The following is a 16,231-nucleotide window of genomic DNA, read 5'->3' as shown; positions in this document are numbered from 1 at the left end:
TCCCTCAAAAAATAAATATTTTTTTAAGTTCAATAGTGGGTACTGTCGTTGTATTTACGTCAGTAATTACACGTTGTTATTTGTTAGATATTCACAAAACTAAATAAGGGCACAGTTGAAAAATTATTGAACAGTTATTATACACCTCTCTACAAACAAACAGTTAGCTTATTAAAAAATTTCTACTTTAAGAAATAGACATAGGTGGGCACAGTCGTCTTAAAAAGATTTTTATAATTTATTATCACCTAATTTCCTGAATGTAATAGTGTTTCCTTATTTTCATGTTATATTTGAAATATACATTAAGTATAAGTTTTATTATATTCAATTTAGCTTAAATAAAATTTTCAGTATTCTATGTATATTTATTTATTGCTTATTAACAACTCTTTATATCTCTTTCAAATATATCAGTTGTCAGATTGTTATATGTATATAGATTATTACTTTCGTCTTCTTTATCTTCAGAATAATAAAATAGAAGGTAATTTGGCCCGCTTTGTTTTTATAGGTTCTAGAAAACTTAAGTATATGATATCAATAAATATTTCACCTTGAACAGTTTAAGCTTTGTGACCCTATTTAGAAATATATGAAGTCGTTGTTGAAGAAGAATAAGCACATAAAAATATAAGGGAACATTTTGCTTTTCCTTTCAATAGGATTAATTTGTCCCAAATTAAATTAAAGGGTTAATAAAAATACGTACTTTTACTATCGAATAGAAAAGTACTTAGTGAATTCATTGTGTTGAATTCGAATGAAAACTTGGCAACAAAAGTTTTCATTTTAGTTTTATTTTGATTTTGAACTTTCGTACATCTTCCACCTTTTTCGACATATAATACGAATTGTAGGTGTTATGGACCGTATCCAGTATTTTGCTACGACTGCACGTAACTATAAGTCTTAAGCGACTGCCTGACCATCCGACCTCCCCACCGGTCAATAGAATGCCCTTGTTTTACAATGGAAGTGTGTTTAAAATACTATAATATCTTAGATGTTTTTCCTTTTTTTTTTTTTTTGTTTTTATTTTCACTTCTTATTTTTAAGTCCATTTAGTTTTTGGGGGCTTTGTTGATTGCAATTTACGTTTGCCTGTAAGTCAAACAAGATACAGTTTCACAATAAAAATGTATTTTAAATACTGCAGAGAAGTTAGCTTTTTTGAAGAATATACATTGATTTTCCATTAGAAAAAATTTCACATAGTCTATTTGTGGAAATATTTTAGAATAAATTTTTACTCGAAAACTTTGTTACTAATTCGCCTTCCTTAAATTGAAACTGCATTTATACTATGGCTTAAGTTACTTCTAGGTCTAGCAAAGGCATTGACTTTAGGATTTAATTGCTATAGAAAATAATTTAATAAAAAAATTAAATTAAATTTAATGAATTTAGTTGAAATGATTTTAAATAGAAATAAAATGGAATAAAGTAAATATTATTAGATGAAATCAAATTGAATTAAATAAAATTATTGATTTTGAGTCTCATGACAAATAATCTATTTTGTAATATTACTTACTAATAATGAGTAATTTTTTAAGTACAAAAATTTAAACTTTAATTAAATGAATACTTGAATTGACCATAGAGAGTCTTCGAATATATGTAAATGAATTCAAACAGAGTCAACCGGCTACCTCCCACTTTTGTATCTCTGTTAGTAATAAAAGTTTTCAGCCGCCCATCGGTTTTACAGTAATAGTGGTAGGGAAAGTAGGGAAGTAACTTTATTTTTTGAAATATATAAAACAGGAATAGATCAAATTACCATAAAATATTAATTTGATTACTTTTTATGATGCTTTTTGCCAAATTTAAAATTCAAATTGGTCTCTCACATTCTCAATTCGGAGAGAGTTCACTGTTGATTTTACATCTATACCTAGATGGGTGTCGTAAGTTCCTCAAAAGGATAGGGATAAACCATATAGTTTAATATATATATATTTACAGTTCAAAAATCGGGTAGGTGACGGAATTATTTTAAAGAACTGAAAAAATCTGTATATTGTAGGCTGTCTCATAACAGTAGAGTCTTTAAGTTAGAAATGGTCGTTATTAATGAAGCTATAGCTTATATTTTAATAAGTAGCTTGAGCTGCCTACTAGTCCAATAATAGAAAACATGCTTATTATTATTTTTATTATATTATTGTTTATAAGTTTTTCTACCAAAAGGTACCAATTCGAAATTAATAACATCAGTTTTTATATTTTGCCCTGTTTAAGAAGTCAAAAAAACTTCAAAATATCGGAAATATTTTTATATATGTAGAAGAAGATTCAAATAAGAACTATAAATTAGTATTTTATAAAGTTCAAAAAGCCTTTTATGAAAAATCTAATTGTCGTTAAGTTCAATTTAATTTAAATCTAGAACGGGTTTTGACTGCTATACATTTTTTAACGACATATCGACACAGTTCACCATTTCTAGTTTCTAATTTCTCGGTTACAGAAATAAAGCAGAGAGTTGACAGAAGTGCGAGCCAGTCAAAGCTGCTTAAGGCATTAATTCGAAAAATTTTTTAAATCTGGGCTTAATCTGAAATAATGCAAACATTTGTTGAATCTGTATTTAGCAATGTAATACAAGTTGTGAGGATTCAATGATATGTAGACATTTATAAGTACATAAGCGAAGATAACAGTTTTGTGGTAGATTTGTTATTGGGTCACTGCCGGTTAGGGAACCATGCTAGAAAATTCAGTCTCTAGAGGGTCACTTTTTAGTGCTTTTTTATCAGCTTTAAAACTTCAAAAGAGCATTTAAAGCATTAATGAAGGATTTAAGTATGTTTTGCCTTGAGTTGTTATATGATAGTCTAATCTGTTAATGGGTATAAGTGGTTATACGATATAACTTATCACAAATTAGGTTAAGTTCAAGTGGTGACCTTGTCAACTTCATATATCCTAACCTAACCGGCATCTATAAAAGATATTACTTGAGAAAATGAAAAAATATGGTGACCAAAAGTTAACTTCATATATCCTAACCTAACCGGCATCTATAAAAGATATTACTTGAGAAAATGAAAAAATATCTTCTCTAATTAATTGATTATAATAAAGTAGCTCAAATTTTTTAACAAATACAAGTAATGACACAAGTAATTCATGATTAGGCAATTCATAAAATTTTATTAGTTTATTAAAGCTTTAAGTTAACATAAAAAAATTTCTTGAAAATATCTGTCAATTGAATGACATTAATTTTCATTATTTACCGATTGTTCTAAATACTGATTTTAAAAAATTGTAATCCCATTATTAAAATTATTATTGTTAAGTGATGGGGACAATAGACCGACAATAGATTGTCCCCTTTTTGGGTTTAGAGTAGGTCTCTAAGCCCTGTAGCGTCAATAAAAAGTAGTATAAAACCTACTTTACAGAGATTTATTACCTCTTCCGTAAGAACAAATATTCCTAGGAATCTATTCCGTTTGTGCATTAGTGCAGGGCATTGTAACAGTACATGTGTGGCCGACTCGTAATTCTCTTCGCAGAATCTACAGTTTGCATTCGCATGAACACCCAGTCTCGTAAAGTGGTGTTTTAGTTTACTGCGCCCTGTTACAATTCCTGTGACGATTTTAAGTTTTTTTTAATAGGTTCATAAAATCCTGGTATCTCTTATTGTTGTAAGTACTCATAAGTGATTTGGATTGTATTAATCCTAGTATATTATCCCAGTAATGCTTTTAATTCTAGTCCTTCTTTATTTTTATGAGAGAAAGGAGCGTACTATGTCCTAGTCCACAGAAAAGTTGCGGCCCCATAATCGGTGTGATTGCTCCTTTCCTGGCTAGTGTGCCTACGTATTCTGTTTCGCGTATGCCAGTAAGTCCCGGTAATCAAAGAATCGACACCTGATTTGATTCAGTCAGTCTTGCACCAGACTTAAGGGCACCTGAAGCGAGTTTAGTGCTTTGATCGCCGGTTGGCTATCTCTCAGTATTGCGACAGTATTGTAATCCCATAAAATTAAAAATGTTTAAATAAAATTAAAGACCATTCAGTAAAATTAATATAGATCGAATAATATTCCAACTGCTCAGTATAAAAGTTGAATTGTACATTAATGGACGATAGGAATCAGGTTGGCTACAATAAATTCTTTTAATAAATAATTTAAAAAAAAATCATCTTGTAATTTTTTAATATTTTTTTATTTAATCAATAAGCTTAAATATTTCAATAATAACACAATTTTTTTAAAAATGAAAAACTAGACTCAAAAATATAATTTTAAAATATTTGAGAAACTTAAGCCATATAATTCAGATTGTTAGTACATGATTTTCTCAAAAGATAATTATTTATATAAACAGAGAAACGTTCCACATAAATTTATTTAGCTTCATGGAATTGCAATAAATTTGGGAATAATCCCATGTATTGTTCATCTCGACTAAATATACATTTCTGCAACGTGTCAAAAAAGCAGAAATAATATGAAATCCTTGCAAAAACAAAATGGAAGCGTGAGGGGAGGGAAAAACAATTTTGCTTTCATTAAAACACGCTACGTCAGCAAAAACTGCCGCAAATTTCCTATGCATTCAGAGACAAACCAGCACATTTCCACACAAACTCACATATCCCCACAAAAAGGAAACACATGCAAATATTCAAAGGAGCAACTTGGAAAGTGTGGAGGAAGACTCAGCTTGACTGGGCTTGCAAAAAGTCCTCCGAAGTGTAAACAACTGCTGAAAAGTCTTACCAAAATGGCTGTCAGGAATTTACTCATAAGCAATTTGCCTTTCTATTCTCAACAGTTAGTGTGCAAATTTTTATGAATTTTGCACTTTTGCTTAAAATATTAATGAAATAAAGAAAAATATCTGCGACTGTTCATTGTTCTGTGTTCTGTGCACAGGACGCGCATATCGGTAAGCGGATTTGTGAACTGAGCGGAGCTTTTCCACTGCATGCCCGATTTCATGACGTATGTACAATATTTACTTTGAATTATTTTTGAAGGTTTCAATGGTTTTTCTTTCAACATTCGATATGAAAAAGTTGGTTCTTAAAACAAAACCAAACAAAAAAGAGAAAAAACGGTTTATGGACTCAAAATCTGTTTGCATTTAAGCCGGAAATTGTACAACAAATCCATTAGTCAGCTCGTCTGCCATGAAAGTGTGTGCCTTCAAATTGAAACGATAAATTAAACTTTAATGGGAATTCAGCAATTAAAACCGAGCCACAACGCAAGTGTCGTTCCAACCTAGAAGACTACTCCATAACGCATATACCCTGTACTGGCAGACGTGTCCGGTGCATGAACAACATACTTGAGCACAACCACATGTGTGCACGCATATGAGCCGTCCTGCAACGAAATGCTCGGTCATTCCTTTTGGTCAGCAACTGCCAGAATGGCCAGTTTTAATAAACTTCAGTTGTTTGCCGGAAAAAATAAGTTATGGAGCAATTTCAGCTCTCTACTTTCAGCTTTCGGTATGCATAATGACGAGAAAGTTAAGTAAAAAGGATATGTAAACTAGTTTCATAAACTGCAAATAAATTCTAAACCAAAATATTTAGCAAAAGTTTATTAATCAAAATTTAATGATTTTATGTTTGTGTTCCTTGCACAAAATTAAACAAAACTCAAATTATTTTGGTCTTCGGCTTACATTTCAGATCACAAACTTTTTAAAATGATTTTTAGCTGCATTTATTAAGTTGATTTCGGTTGCTTTAGAAATGAAATTGCTTCATATGCTCTTTATTAAAATGTACGTACATATGTAGAAATATATATCTACATTGAAAAACTATTATAAATTTAAAAAGAGTGAATTTACAAAGGAATTGCAATTAAGCGTCAGAACACTTGCTTTTAATTTCTTAAGACATTGTTCTTCTCCTTTTGTCAAACGAGTATTTGGACTGCCTTTGAATCTCACATTTCGAATAGATTTCACTCCAGTGTTGCATATGGTTTAAATGTACAAACAAATGTGATAAACTTATTAACTATCATAATTAGGAGCCACTCACAAAATGTGGAAAAAATTAATAATAGCACAACGTTAATTGCTCCACTTGATCGATTGGTTGTTTTTTTCTTGATATCTTGATATTCAGATCTCTGAGTTGGTGAATCAGCACCTTTACTCTATTTTATCTGTGGACTGCTTTAAGTCACACTAAGAATAACTGAAAACGGGGATTTATAATATGATGGATATTTTTAGGATGCGGAGTGTTGGATTATTGTGACTGTCAATTATATTGAACAGTTTCAGAGCACGATCTTTAATGTATTTTTCGACTCAATCGCCGATTCAATGCTGGTGCCTAATATACGCCGATGGTGGTGCTAACTCTCGGTTAACGGAAATGTTAACTGATTATAATTGCGTAAGTCCATGGCTCTTCTTATACAAAACTGGTTTCTATAACATTAATATGAATATCAAGGATATTTAGGTGCCACTCAATAAAACATCTCTTTTGCAATCAATAGATCCTGTGGTAATTGAAACCTAAATTTTCAATTACCACCTATTATGGGTATTCACTATGTCTTGTAAAGTCATTGAGGGGTCAGAATGAATTTTTCAAAATTTTAAAAATTTTTATATAAAGCATTTAATGAGGCTGCCAACTGTTTTCGTGATTCTATAGTAATCTCATTTATTCCAAAGTGATTTTTTGTGGGTTGTTATTAGAGTTTTAGATGTAGGAAAGATTTCTGTGATATACACCTCATGATATTTGTGTTACATTTGACTAAATAACTACAGATAAGGAAGATTAAATAAGGAATAAGGAAAATTGTTCAAAAACACTAAAGATGACCATATTTATGCAATTCTAAGAACAAAATCAGTTATACACTATTCCACCAGACGGTTGAGCTTATAGATGAAATGATTCCATAATGTTTATATATTTTTTAATAACCATCTAGACATGTTTGGTGAGAAAATGTTTGAATTAATGTAAATACAATAATTTATATTTATCAACCTCAATTTTAATTCTTCAAAGTTTTTTTTAAATTATACAAATATTTTTCGAGCAGAATGTTTAATTTACAGAATATATAACATTATTAAAATTAGCTAATGGAAAATATTGACTATTATAATAAATTACAAAAAACCTTAAAAAACTTCACGAATAGTTTAATTGTTAATAATAAGAATAAAAAAGTTGCTAGCACCTCAAAGTTTCTTTGGACTGAATAGAAGAAGTTAACTGAATAAGCCGGATACTTTCCAGAAAAAATTTTACATTTTATATTCTTTAAACATTTTAAAAATGTTTTTAAATGGTTTTTTTTTAAATTTTAATTGTCCATTAATGCAGAGTTCATAAAGATATTATAAACTTTGCGTTTATCCATAAAACTTTGGGTTTCCCATTTTAAAAGTGAATCGATTTTGAAGATATTATGGTATCGGGTCTATGTATTCGTAGCTGCGGAGATGTGCAAAATCACTTTTGCAGTAATGTTGCTTTTTTCCATTTTAAGCTCATTTAATTTGCCAAAATCATCGGCAGCAAATTTTTAACTAAAAACGTTCTATCCTTAACCATTTGAATGCCAGGAACTTAGCTTCACAAAAATTTTGAATGCAAAGGTTATCAAGGAAAAAGTGAATAAATAGACAAATAAACAAAAAGGCCTTTCAGTGAAAGCACAAATTTACTGCTCATTCTTCACTGCCAGCCTTGCTGCCCTGCTGCCTTGCAGTAATTTGTGTTTTCGTGCTTAATGCTTCAGTCAAAGTGAGCTAAGGGTTGAGGATTGTGGATTGAGGGTTGAGGTAGGTTCAGCTTGAGGGTATACCGGTAAAATGTTAAAATTTTCCGCATAAGAAAAGCAAAAGTTTTATTTTTTCTCTTGAAACATTTTGCGAATTTTTTTCCTTTCACAAAGGAATTTTATTTATTACTTTTGACACTGGGTGTGATTTTATGAAATATGAACCTGTTAGATATTTTGGCAGTAAAATAAAGTTTAATGGCATAATAAAGCTCGTTATCGTCAAATTAAAACAAATCTATTTCATTACCAATGAATTTCATGTACAAATATTTTGAATACCAGTTGTGAAGTCTACCCAGTACAGTGTATTGAAAATAACTAAAGTATTGCCTCCGGATTGTTTGGGTTACTTAAATTCATTGCTTGAAAAGTTTCTTAGCTTTGAAAGTTCATATATACTAAGGCTATGTTGACTGCTTAGTACTTACTTACTGCTGCCCTTCTCTCTAGTGGATCATATAGCCCCAACGATTTCTTACTCTGTTGCGTGCTTCTCTCGTAATTTGGTTCCAGGACGACTGTGAGTCTTGGTCTACAGTTCTTTGCCATCTCTTAGCTGGAGTTCCTGGTCAGAGGCTGCCTTGTGGGTTGCACTCCACTTGCATTTTCTTCTTTTGATTTCAGTGGCAGCTTGTAATTGTTTCGTGCGTTCCCAAAGATTAGTATTGGATATGCGCTGCAGCCACCGTTTCGCATCCATAATACAATATTGATTTGATGCTTAGTAATAGCAGTCAAAGATGGACTAGATCATGCATACAATGTGTGTTAAAATTTCTATAGAGTTCACTCCCAAAATTCGAAAAAAAATATAAATTGGATAAAACAATACCATAACCCTAGGATCTGCAATATACATAATAGGGTCACCTAACTATGTCATAAAATAAATTTTTTTGAGTTATATAATATATTGTAAACTTTAGTATCCAATAAAAATAACACAATAAAATCAAAATATAACCATATTATTATATGGTTTTATTATTATAATTTAATGTAATATTTTTGCATTTGAACTTTGAAGTTTAAATATTATTGATATATATTTAATTGATAATCTCTCCCTTCTTGAATATTAAAATATGAATATAAATAAAGCTTGTTGCAATATCACTACTGTTCGATAAAAACCTCCGTTTTGATACAATAGTTTATGTTATGAATTTATACATATATATATATATATACATATATATATATATATATATATATATATTATTTTGAACAATCAACAGGTTTTAACGATTATCCGAGAAATACACTTAAGCCTATTATTCCATTGTGTTACTACATAAAATTCAAAGAGTGTAAAGCTATGTGAAAATTAAGTTTACCTCTATTTAAGGAGAGGTCTTATAACTGCTTAAATTTTTTCATAAAATGATTCCCTGCCATTAGTTATAAAGAAGTTATAAGTTACAGACTAATGATATCTGTCAACTATATTGTCCATTTTCACAATATTGTATATATGAAAATAATTTAGTTATTTAATAATGTATGAAAAATATCAGTTATAAATAATTTATAATTTTATTTTTAATAAAATTACAGTATTTTTTATTAAAAATCTATTCTTTATAAAACTAGTACTATTTTAAGTTCTGTTCTTAAAGTGAGTATTAGGGATTTTCAATCATTGCTGCAATCTATAAAGAAATAAAAAAAAAATAAACAAAAAAATAAATATAATAAATTAATAATAATAAAATATTTTTAAAAAATTTTAATTAAGGTACCCTAAAAAAAAATTTAATTAAGGTACCCTAAATAAAATGTTTGCATTTACAAAATGTATAAGTGGGTTCTCAGCTGTTTATGTTAGTGTTATTTTTTTCCAAATTTACTGGTATTCAACTTATCAATCGTTCAATGCTAAGTACAAATATTCAATATGAAGACGGGACTTATATGGTTGAAGCGCCACTGAAATAAATCGGATAACCATATGGTTACATATGTCTACTCATTATTAATGCATCATGATATGATTGAATTGCAAACAAGATTATAGTCTATTTACCATTTTATCTGACCTGAACGTACAGGCCTGAACGTATAACTATTCAGACTCTAGCCCGAGAGATAGCTTAGTGACTTTAATGAGTTGATATTTTATTATAAAAAATAAATCAAAGGCTGTTATTGAAATTCATTTTTTGCTGTAAACTTCAATATATCTAAAGCTATATTTTTATTGCTTAAGAGCAGATACTTTTCAAAAGAAATAAATGAAAAATTTGTGTTACATGAAAAATTAAATGAAAGTTTAATAGAGCAAAAAAAATATTAAACTTTATTTTTGCTGAAAATTAATTACTATTTACTCACCTATACATATGATTAATAACAAACTTTATTACTTTAGAAGAAAACTTACAGACTCTATGTTTTTCTTTTGAACTACCTTAAAAGTTATATAGGTACATACTACCTGAAATGTTATATATACATACATCAACGCTATAAACTCTACGAATTTGTATAATATTTCATCAATAACTTTATCAATATTTTCAACTCTCATCGTTGGACTTTCATGATGTTGTTAAACGTAACATTAAACCACTTATTTTACATTTATTGGGAACGTCTCAGGTATCGTTATAATTGACATCAACTTACTTATATCTGCATCCCATCCGGCGTCGACATTCAAGCGTTTGTTTTCCTCCTTTAAAAAAGTAAACAAAGGTGCAAAATATTCCATCACTCCCTTTCCGCTCAATTTTCGTTCACCGGTGGCGATTTCCATAATATCACGCCAATGTTTCGTAGCACCCAACTCCATCATGCGTCTGTAAGCAAACCAAACAGGTGAAAAGAAATTATTGCAATATTTTCCAAATAATTTTCCTCAAAAAGCTTCTCTTCCAATTAATTTGCACTTTTTTCTTGCATACTTTATCATATTGCCTGCATTAAGGCTGCCATAAAAGTCGCAGTTATGCAGTGGATACTCGGCATCACCGGGTCGGTATTGACCGCTTGCTAGGCAGAAGGCACGATTGAATTGATGACCAAGAACTTCCGAAAGGAATTTCCTAAAAAAAAAATTTATTTTTGTTTCAGAGGCAAAAATTGATGTTGTGAAATTGATGTTGGCTATAAAAAATAAATGCAGTTGTCATTGTGACATGTGTTCACAGGTACGTGTAATTCAACGCGCCATTTAAAGTCAGAAAATCAAAGGTCACTTGCAATCGAGAAGCACTGCTGCACATGAATAATTGCGAGGTTAATTCTGATTACTATAAATTATGTACTTGTAGAAATTTAAGAATATTTATGAGATGTTTCGAAAATATTTACTTTCGAGTTTTATTTATTTACAAAAATTTCTCTTACGCGTACTGCTGGTGATACCAGTACTTACATTGTATTTGATTTTTCTGGATTGAGGCCCTTGTAGAATTTGTAATCGGGGTCGAAATTCTTTTCGCTACGTTGTTCTGGTGGCGCTACCCCAGCATATTTGTACTGTAACCGCCAATATGCACAATTGTACTCATGCGAACCGATGCGTCCATCCATGACGTCAACAAGAAATTTGTCGTTGATAAAGTATTGCGGAATTGCAAGTATGGTATGAACGCCCTATCCAAAAAAGAGTGGAAAACAAAAGAAAACGTTAAAATGATTTACTTGCTGAATGCAGTTAAAGCGCACCATACGGAATACACGATTCAACGATTCCTCCTCGCTTAGGCTCTCATTGTATAGTATATGAAGGCGGTGTAAGTGACGTGGAGTGCCCGATGCAATGACAGATGCTTCACCAATGGCACTGCCAAATCCTGGACATGGCTCTCTATCCAAACCGAATGGTAGGTTCTTTTTGTAGATATTGTATTGCAGTTCCGACATGTGACCATGCATTTGCATCAATTTTTTATAGTCCAGGTTGGGACAGTAGCGTAGTGCGACATCTGGTGGAAAATAATAAACTTCGGACTTGCAGTCTGAGCCTGCTTCTTCTGCGCTGATACGACGAGAATATTTTTCGTAGAAGGCGCTAATTTATAAAAATTTTAATAATTATGTGCTTATATTTAAAATGTTTTTGAGAAATCTGAAATCTTACTCAGACATATGATTTAGACCTAGCGATTCAAAGAATTCCGCAGCTTTTTTATTTATTTTAACAGGAGTAACCAGTACTTCCTCAAGACGGGGCTGTACCGGCGGTAATTGATTTTTCGGATATGGTACATGAAAAACGGTGCGAGGTAACCAAGCTTGTTGTATGATTTGCTCCAAGACAGAAGAAGGCAAGCAGCCATCATCCGGGGTTACGCTCTGACCATAGGCGGTGCGTATTGCATGTCTTAAATAAGCATGCATTTCTTGATACAATGGCATAATTTCCCAAACCACATCTTCCAACTCACGTTGAAAATTTTCTGTGTCGTAGTAGAGATACCATGTGCGGGATGGCGTCACATGACCTATTGACGAATGCGTATACAAAAGTACATACATGAACAAATATAGGTTAGTGTCAATCTTTCACAAGTACTGCTACGTTGGAAATTGTGATTAGTTTTATGGACTATTTACGTACGTGTCTTCATATGGATATACATTCGGTTGGATGCATTGTAGGGTTATCTACTACTCCTCGTAAGGTTTACGAATGAGTTTAAATTAGTTTATAATTTTGTAAATGCTAGGAACTAATTGCTAATAACAATCTACACTGCAGTCTGGTGGGTGATTGTGTAACTGTCTGTTTGAATACAATCTCTAATTGGTCAAATGAGTTGCGTTTAATGCATTTTGGAATGATGGACGTGTCAGTATACACATTAAGCTAAGTAACAGCGGAATGTTTTGTGTGTTAGTCCACGTAAGGATGCTTACTTGTATGTTCATCATAATGACAATTAAATAAAATGAGTTCAGATTTGCGTAACTTGGATTAGGTGTAAAGGATGTGTAAGTGGGATATTGGATACTGAATTCTGGGTATATGGTTATGTGATGGAATTACAAACATTTACATAAAATAATATATGGAGAAAGTACAAGATGCATTTGTGTGGATAATAAGAAAATTACGATTTTAATACCTAAATTATTTTAAGGATTAACTTTAATTAAAAAAATTATTTGAATTCTGTCCGAGGAGTTGTGGAAGATGAATAGAAATGGTTTTGTATAGAAATAAAGACATGAAGATGTTAGTGTGTTATATTTAACACAATGATTGTAGTGTAATAAAAAGATAAATAAATAAATTAAAATAAGTTCTGTGTTTTTATAAATTTCTGAAGCCATCGAACATAAATGCAATATTAAATTATAATTACTTCTATGAATTATATGTATAGGTATATAAATCAAATGTTGCATTATTTGAGAAGAGTATTCAATTTACCATTATAACTAGCCGCAATGCGAAATAGACGAACATAATTAATGAATGTAGATTTAGCCAAGTCTTGCTCATTGACCGCTTTTCGCCACATCCTCCAATAATAGTCCAATTCAACTAATCGTTTTGTGCGTGCGAGGTGGTGCAAAATTGTCGGCACCATAGCAACGGGCTTTGAGCAGTCTTTGACATGTTGTACATGGCATACCATATGCGCGGTTAGAAAACCATTCATAATGCGCAGCATGTCTTTAGCTTCTTCATAATCGGTCTTGCGCAAACCAAAGAGTTGCAGTTTTGATAAACGTTGCACTTGGCGTTGGAGGGTATGATTCTTGAGTTGGGTAACGGGAATAACACTTAGATTTGCTGCAAGTTCATATACTAAATTACGGTAAGCATTATCTATTTCATGTTTAATGGGCGCTTGATTGATCAGATTGTAACCACGCCCCTTTGCCAAGTTCACAAAGATATCGTGTCTTACAGTCCATATTTTCTGCATTCGTTTCGTCGCATCATCTAAAATATTTGTGGCATGATATTCATAATCTGTTGTTTTGCCAACTGTTGATGTTTTATTTTCTTTCAATCCTCTGACAGTGAGGAACACCGAAATCTATAGTTATTGAATCTTATGAAATGCATATGAATAATTTGATATAAAAAATTTTAAATAATTACCAGGAAATATAGTGCGAATAGATGTCGACATTTTAGTAACCACATTTCTATTGAGTTTAATCGAAGTAATTGAAATATTTCAGGGTACAATCCACTTTTACTAATTACACAAAGATTATCTTAGTTTTATTTATAAGTTACACAGAATTTTATATATTAAATTATTTAACTAAAATATGATTTTTGGCGCGTATACGTATATCTCTTTAGGAGTATAAAATCTGACTACTAATGATAAGTATAGTAGGCGAGGTGCATAGGAATTTTATAGTTTATTGTATTGTTCATTGAAAAAAATTTTACTTTAAAATAAATAAAAAAAATTCTTATCTCACTTCCTTGGGTTATATGTTTTTTTTTGTTTATATTTCAATGCAGAAGCTGAAATTTATAGTAGTAAATATATTTCTTTTGTTTACATGTGAATAAGTACATATTTTTATTTATTACTACATATGTTATATGTAAATATATTTGTGTGTATTGAATTGTTAGACGTTTAATCACAATTTGACATTGAACTCTTTTTTTCGCTATTATAGAGAATGAATATTTTATTAATATATATGTAACTATATGAGACCGGCAGTAAAAGTTTTATTCTCCGTCTAAATTAAGTAATTTCCAAGATTGCTTAGAAATTAAAATTTTGAAGCTTTTATATCACTTAAATAAACTTTTCGATTTAATTAAAAAGATTGCGACAATGTAAATGAGGTGGACTTCAATCTCTTATTAAAGGAAAGTGCGGAAAATATTTTTATTAAATTGATTTTTAACATTCGTTTTTATGAAAGAAACTAAATTCTTAATATGCACTGTTATTTTCAATACAAAGGCATTTCAAATATTAATTTAATTTTATTAACTGAATGGAATTAATAAATAATAAAACTTCAGTAACATAACACCAGAAAAATGTGCGAACATAAAAAGTTAAGTACGACTTTGAGTCAGTTGGTTAAGGTGCGCTGACTTTGAGCTTCAAATTTGGCAGCGCATGAGTTCGATTCCTGGCATTTGCAGTCTCATATTTACGAATATTTAAATTCAAGAATTATTTCCAAGTCCAGCGATGATGGGTATTTGGCAATACTCAAAACAGCTGTATGGTCAGCCAAAAATTCAATTAATTAAAATAATATAAAATGAATTTTTGTTATTATAGTTCACTAATGTTCGAAAAAATAATAAAACTTTATTGTTGTAATTTAATACTGTTCGATATACCTAAACATTTTTATTGAATATTGCCATAGGATCTTTACTCCAGTTGACTTTTTGTAATTTGAAATATATTTTCAGTATTCCAAAGGCTTTTTCATACTTTTTCCGTTAGTTTTAAGTTATAAATTTCACAATTGCTTTTATATTTGTTTAAAAATATATATAATAATGGAATAAATAGAAATAAAAAATGAGTAGAATTTAAGTTTAGACTTCCAAAAGGATTGTTCCACTGAAACACATATTTTTTTTTAGAGAGTATGTGGTGATGAAAAACAAGATATAAGGACTTTGGCTAGTCCTTCCACATTATTAAAATAATTTTTTTGATATATTTAAGAGATTATTATTATTTTACTTAAAGCGGCAAGTTTTCAAGTTCTTTGAAATGACACATTCACAACGGTAGGTAGATAAAGCTGGGTGGTCGGAACCACACAAAACAGCTTAGGAGGTTTATAACGATACGTATTACTTTAGATGCGTATGTTATTATTGAATTTTACGAGATTCTTCATTCTAGTCGAAGAAACAAAGGTTAGCTCGTGACTTAGAATGAGTTAAAATTTTTAAAGAATTTTAATCGAATTTTGGTGGAAACTCGGAAAAAATAAAGGTGATGTTCCGAAGTTTCTTCAATAGCTCATTGATTGCATTTCCTTAATTCGTCACTGCTGGTGAATTTTTAATTCATGGTAAATATAAAAAGTCTTTTTAAACACACATAAAATTAAATTTTTTTTATTTGTTGCCAAATTAGTGATTTAATTAAATATATCACACACAATTATATCACAAAATTTTCTAAAAAATTAATTATTTTATTTTTAAATTTATTATATTTTTTATATGCGAATAGTACACACTTTGATTAACCATAAATATATCATATTTTAAATATTATTTTATTTATTTCATTAATATTTTATTATTATTATTTCATATTATTTTATTTATTTTCAATTAATTCATTTGGTTATTTCATTATTTACATTAAACATCTTCATATTCATTTCTTTTGTACATAATATACACGAGTATAAAAAATTATGATGTATATTTTTATAATAACATATATAATATTTACACATATTTTTCTTATTATTTATACAACATACTTTTTT

General features: G+C 30.0%; 2 protein-coding genes across 2 annotated transcripts in view; one reads left to right on the top strand and one right to left on the bottom strand.

Annotated features, from left to right (window-relative positions):
• The window catches only part of LOC119682064 (sodium/potassium-transporting ATPase subunit beta-1-interacting protein), a 135,523-nt gene that overhangs the window by 77,794 nt on the left and 41,498 nt on the right, over positions 1-16,231 (top strand). The gene's annotated exons all lie outside the window — the stretch shown is intronic.
• LOC119682066 (angiotensin-converting enzyme-like) lies at positions 9,383-14,149 on the bottom strand. Its single transcript, XM_038095413.1, has 8 exons — positions 13,881-14,149; positions 13,200-13,815; positions 11,904-12,267; positions 11,489-11,834; positions 11,196-11,416; positions 10,723-10,863; positions 10,445-10,617; positions 9,383-9,468 (listed from the first exon to the last, which is right to left on the bottom strand). Exons 1-8 carry the CDS (start codon positions 13,923-13,925, stop codon positions 9,452-9,454), a joined length of 1,923 nt encoding a protein of 640 aa, XP_037951341.1. The 5' UTR covers positions 13,926-14,149; the 3' UTR covers positions 9,383-9,451.

This window comes from Teleopsis dalmanni, chromosome 2 (assembly GCF_002237135.1).
Source record: "Teleopsis dalmanni isolate 2A chromosome 2, ASM223713v2, whole genome shotgun sequence".
NCBI lineage: Eukaryota > Metazoa > Arthropoda > Insecta > Diptera > Diopsidae > Teleopsis > Teleopsis dalmanni.
This window is presented reverse-complemented; position numbering and strand designations above follow the sequence as displayed.

Bases quoted from the DNA above. Each gene is read 5' to 3' on its own strand.
- LOC119682066 (XM_038095413.1), bottom strand. From the start codon at position 13,925: ATGTGGTTACTAAAATGTCGACATCTATTCGCACTATATTTCCTG. The intron at 10,864-11,195 runs GTAAGTACTGGT...TTTTTTTTTTAG, and splicing joins CCAGAAAAATCAAATACAAT to GAAATTCCTTTCGGAAGTTC. The intron at 10,618-10,722 runs GTATGCAAGAAA...GTTTGCTTACAG, and splicing joins AATGCAGGCAATATGATAAA to ACGCATGATGGAGTTGGGTG.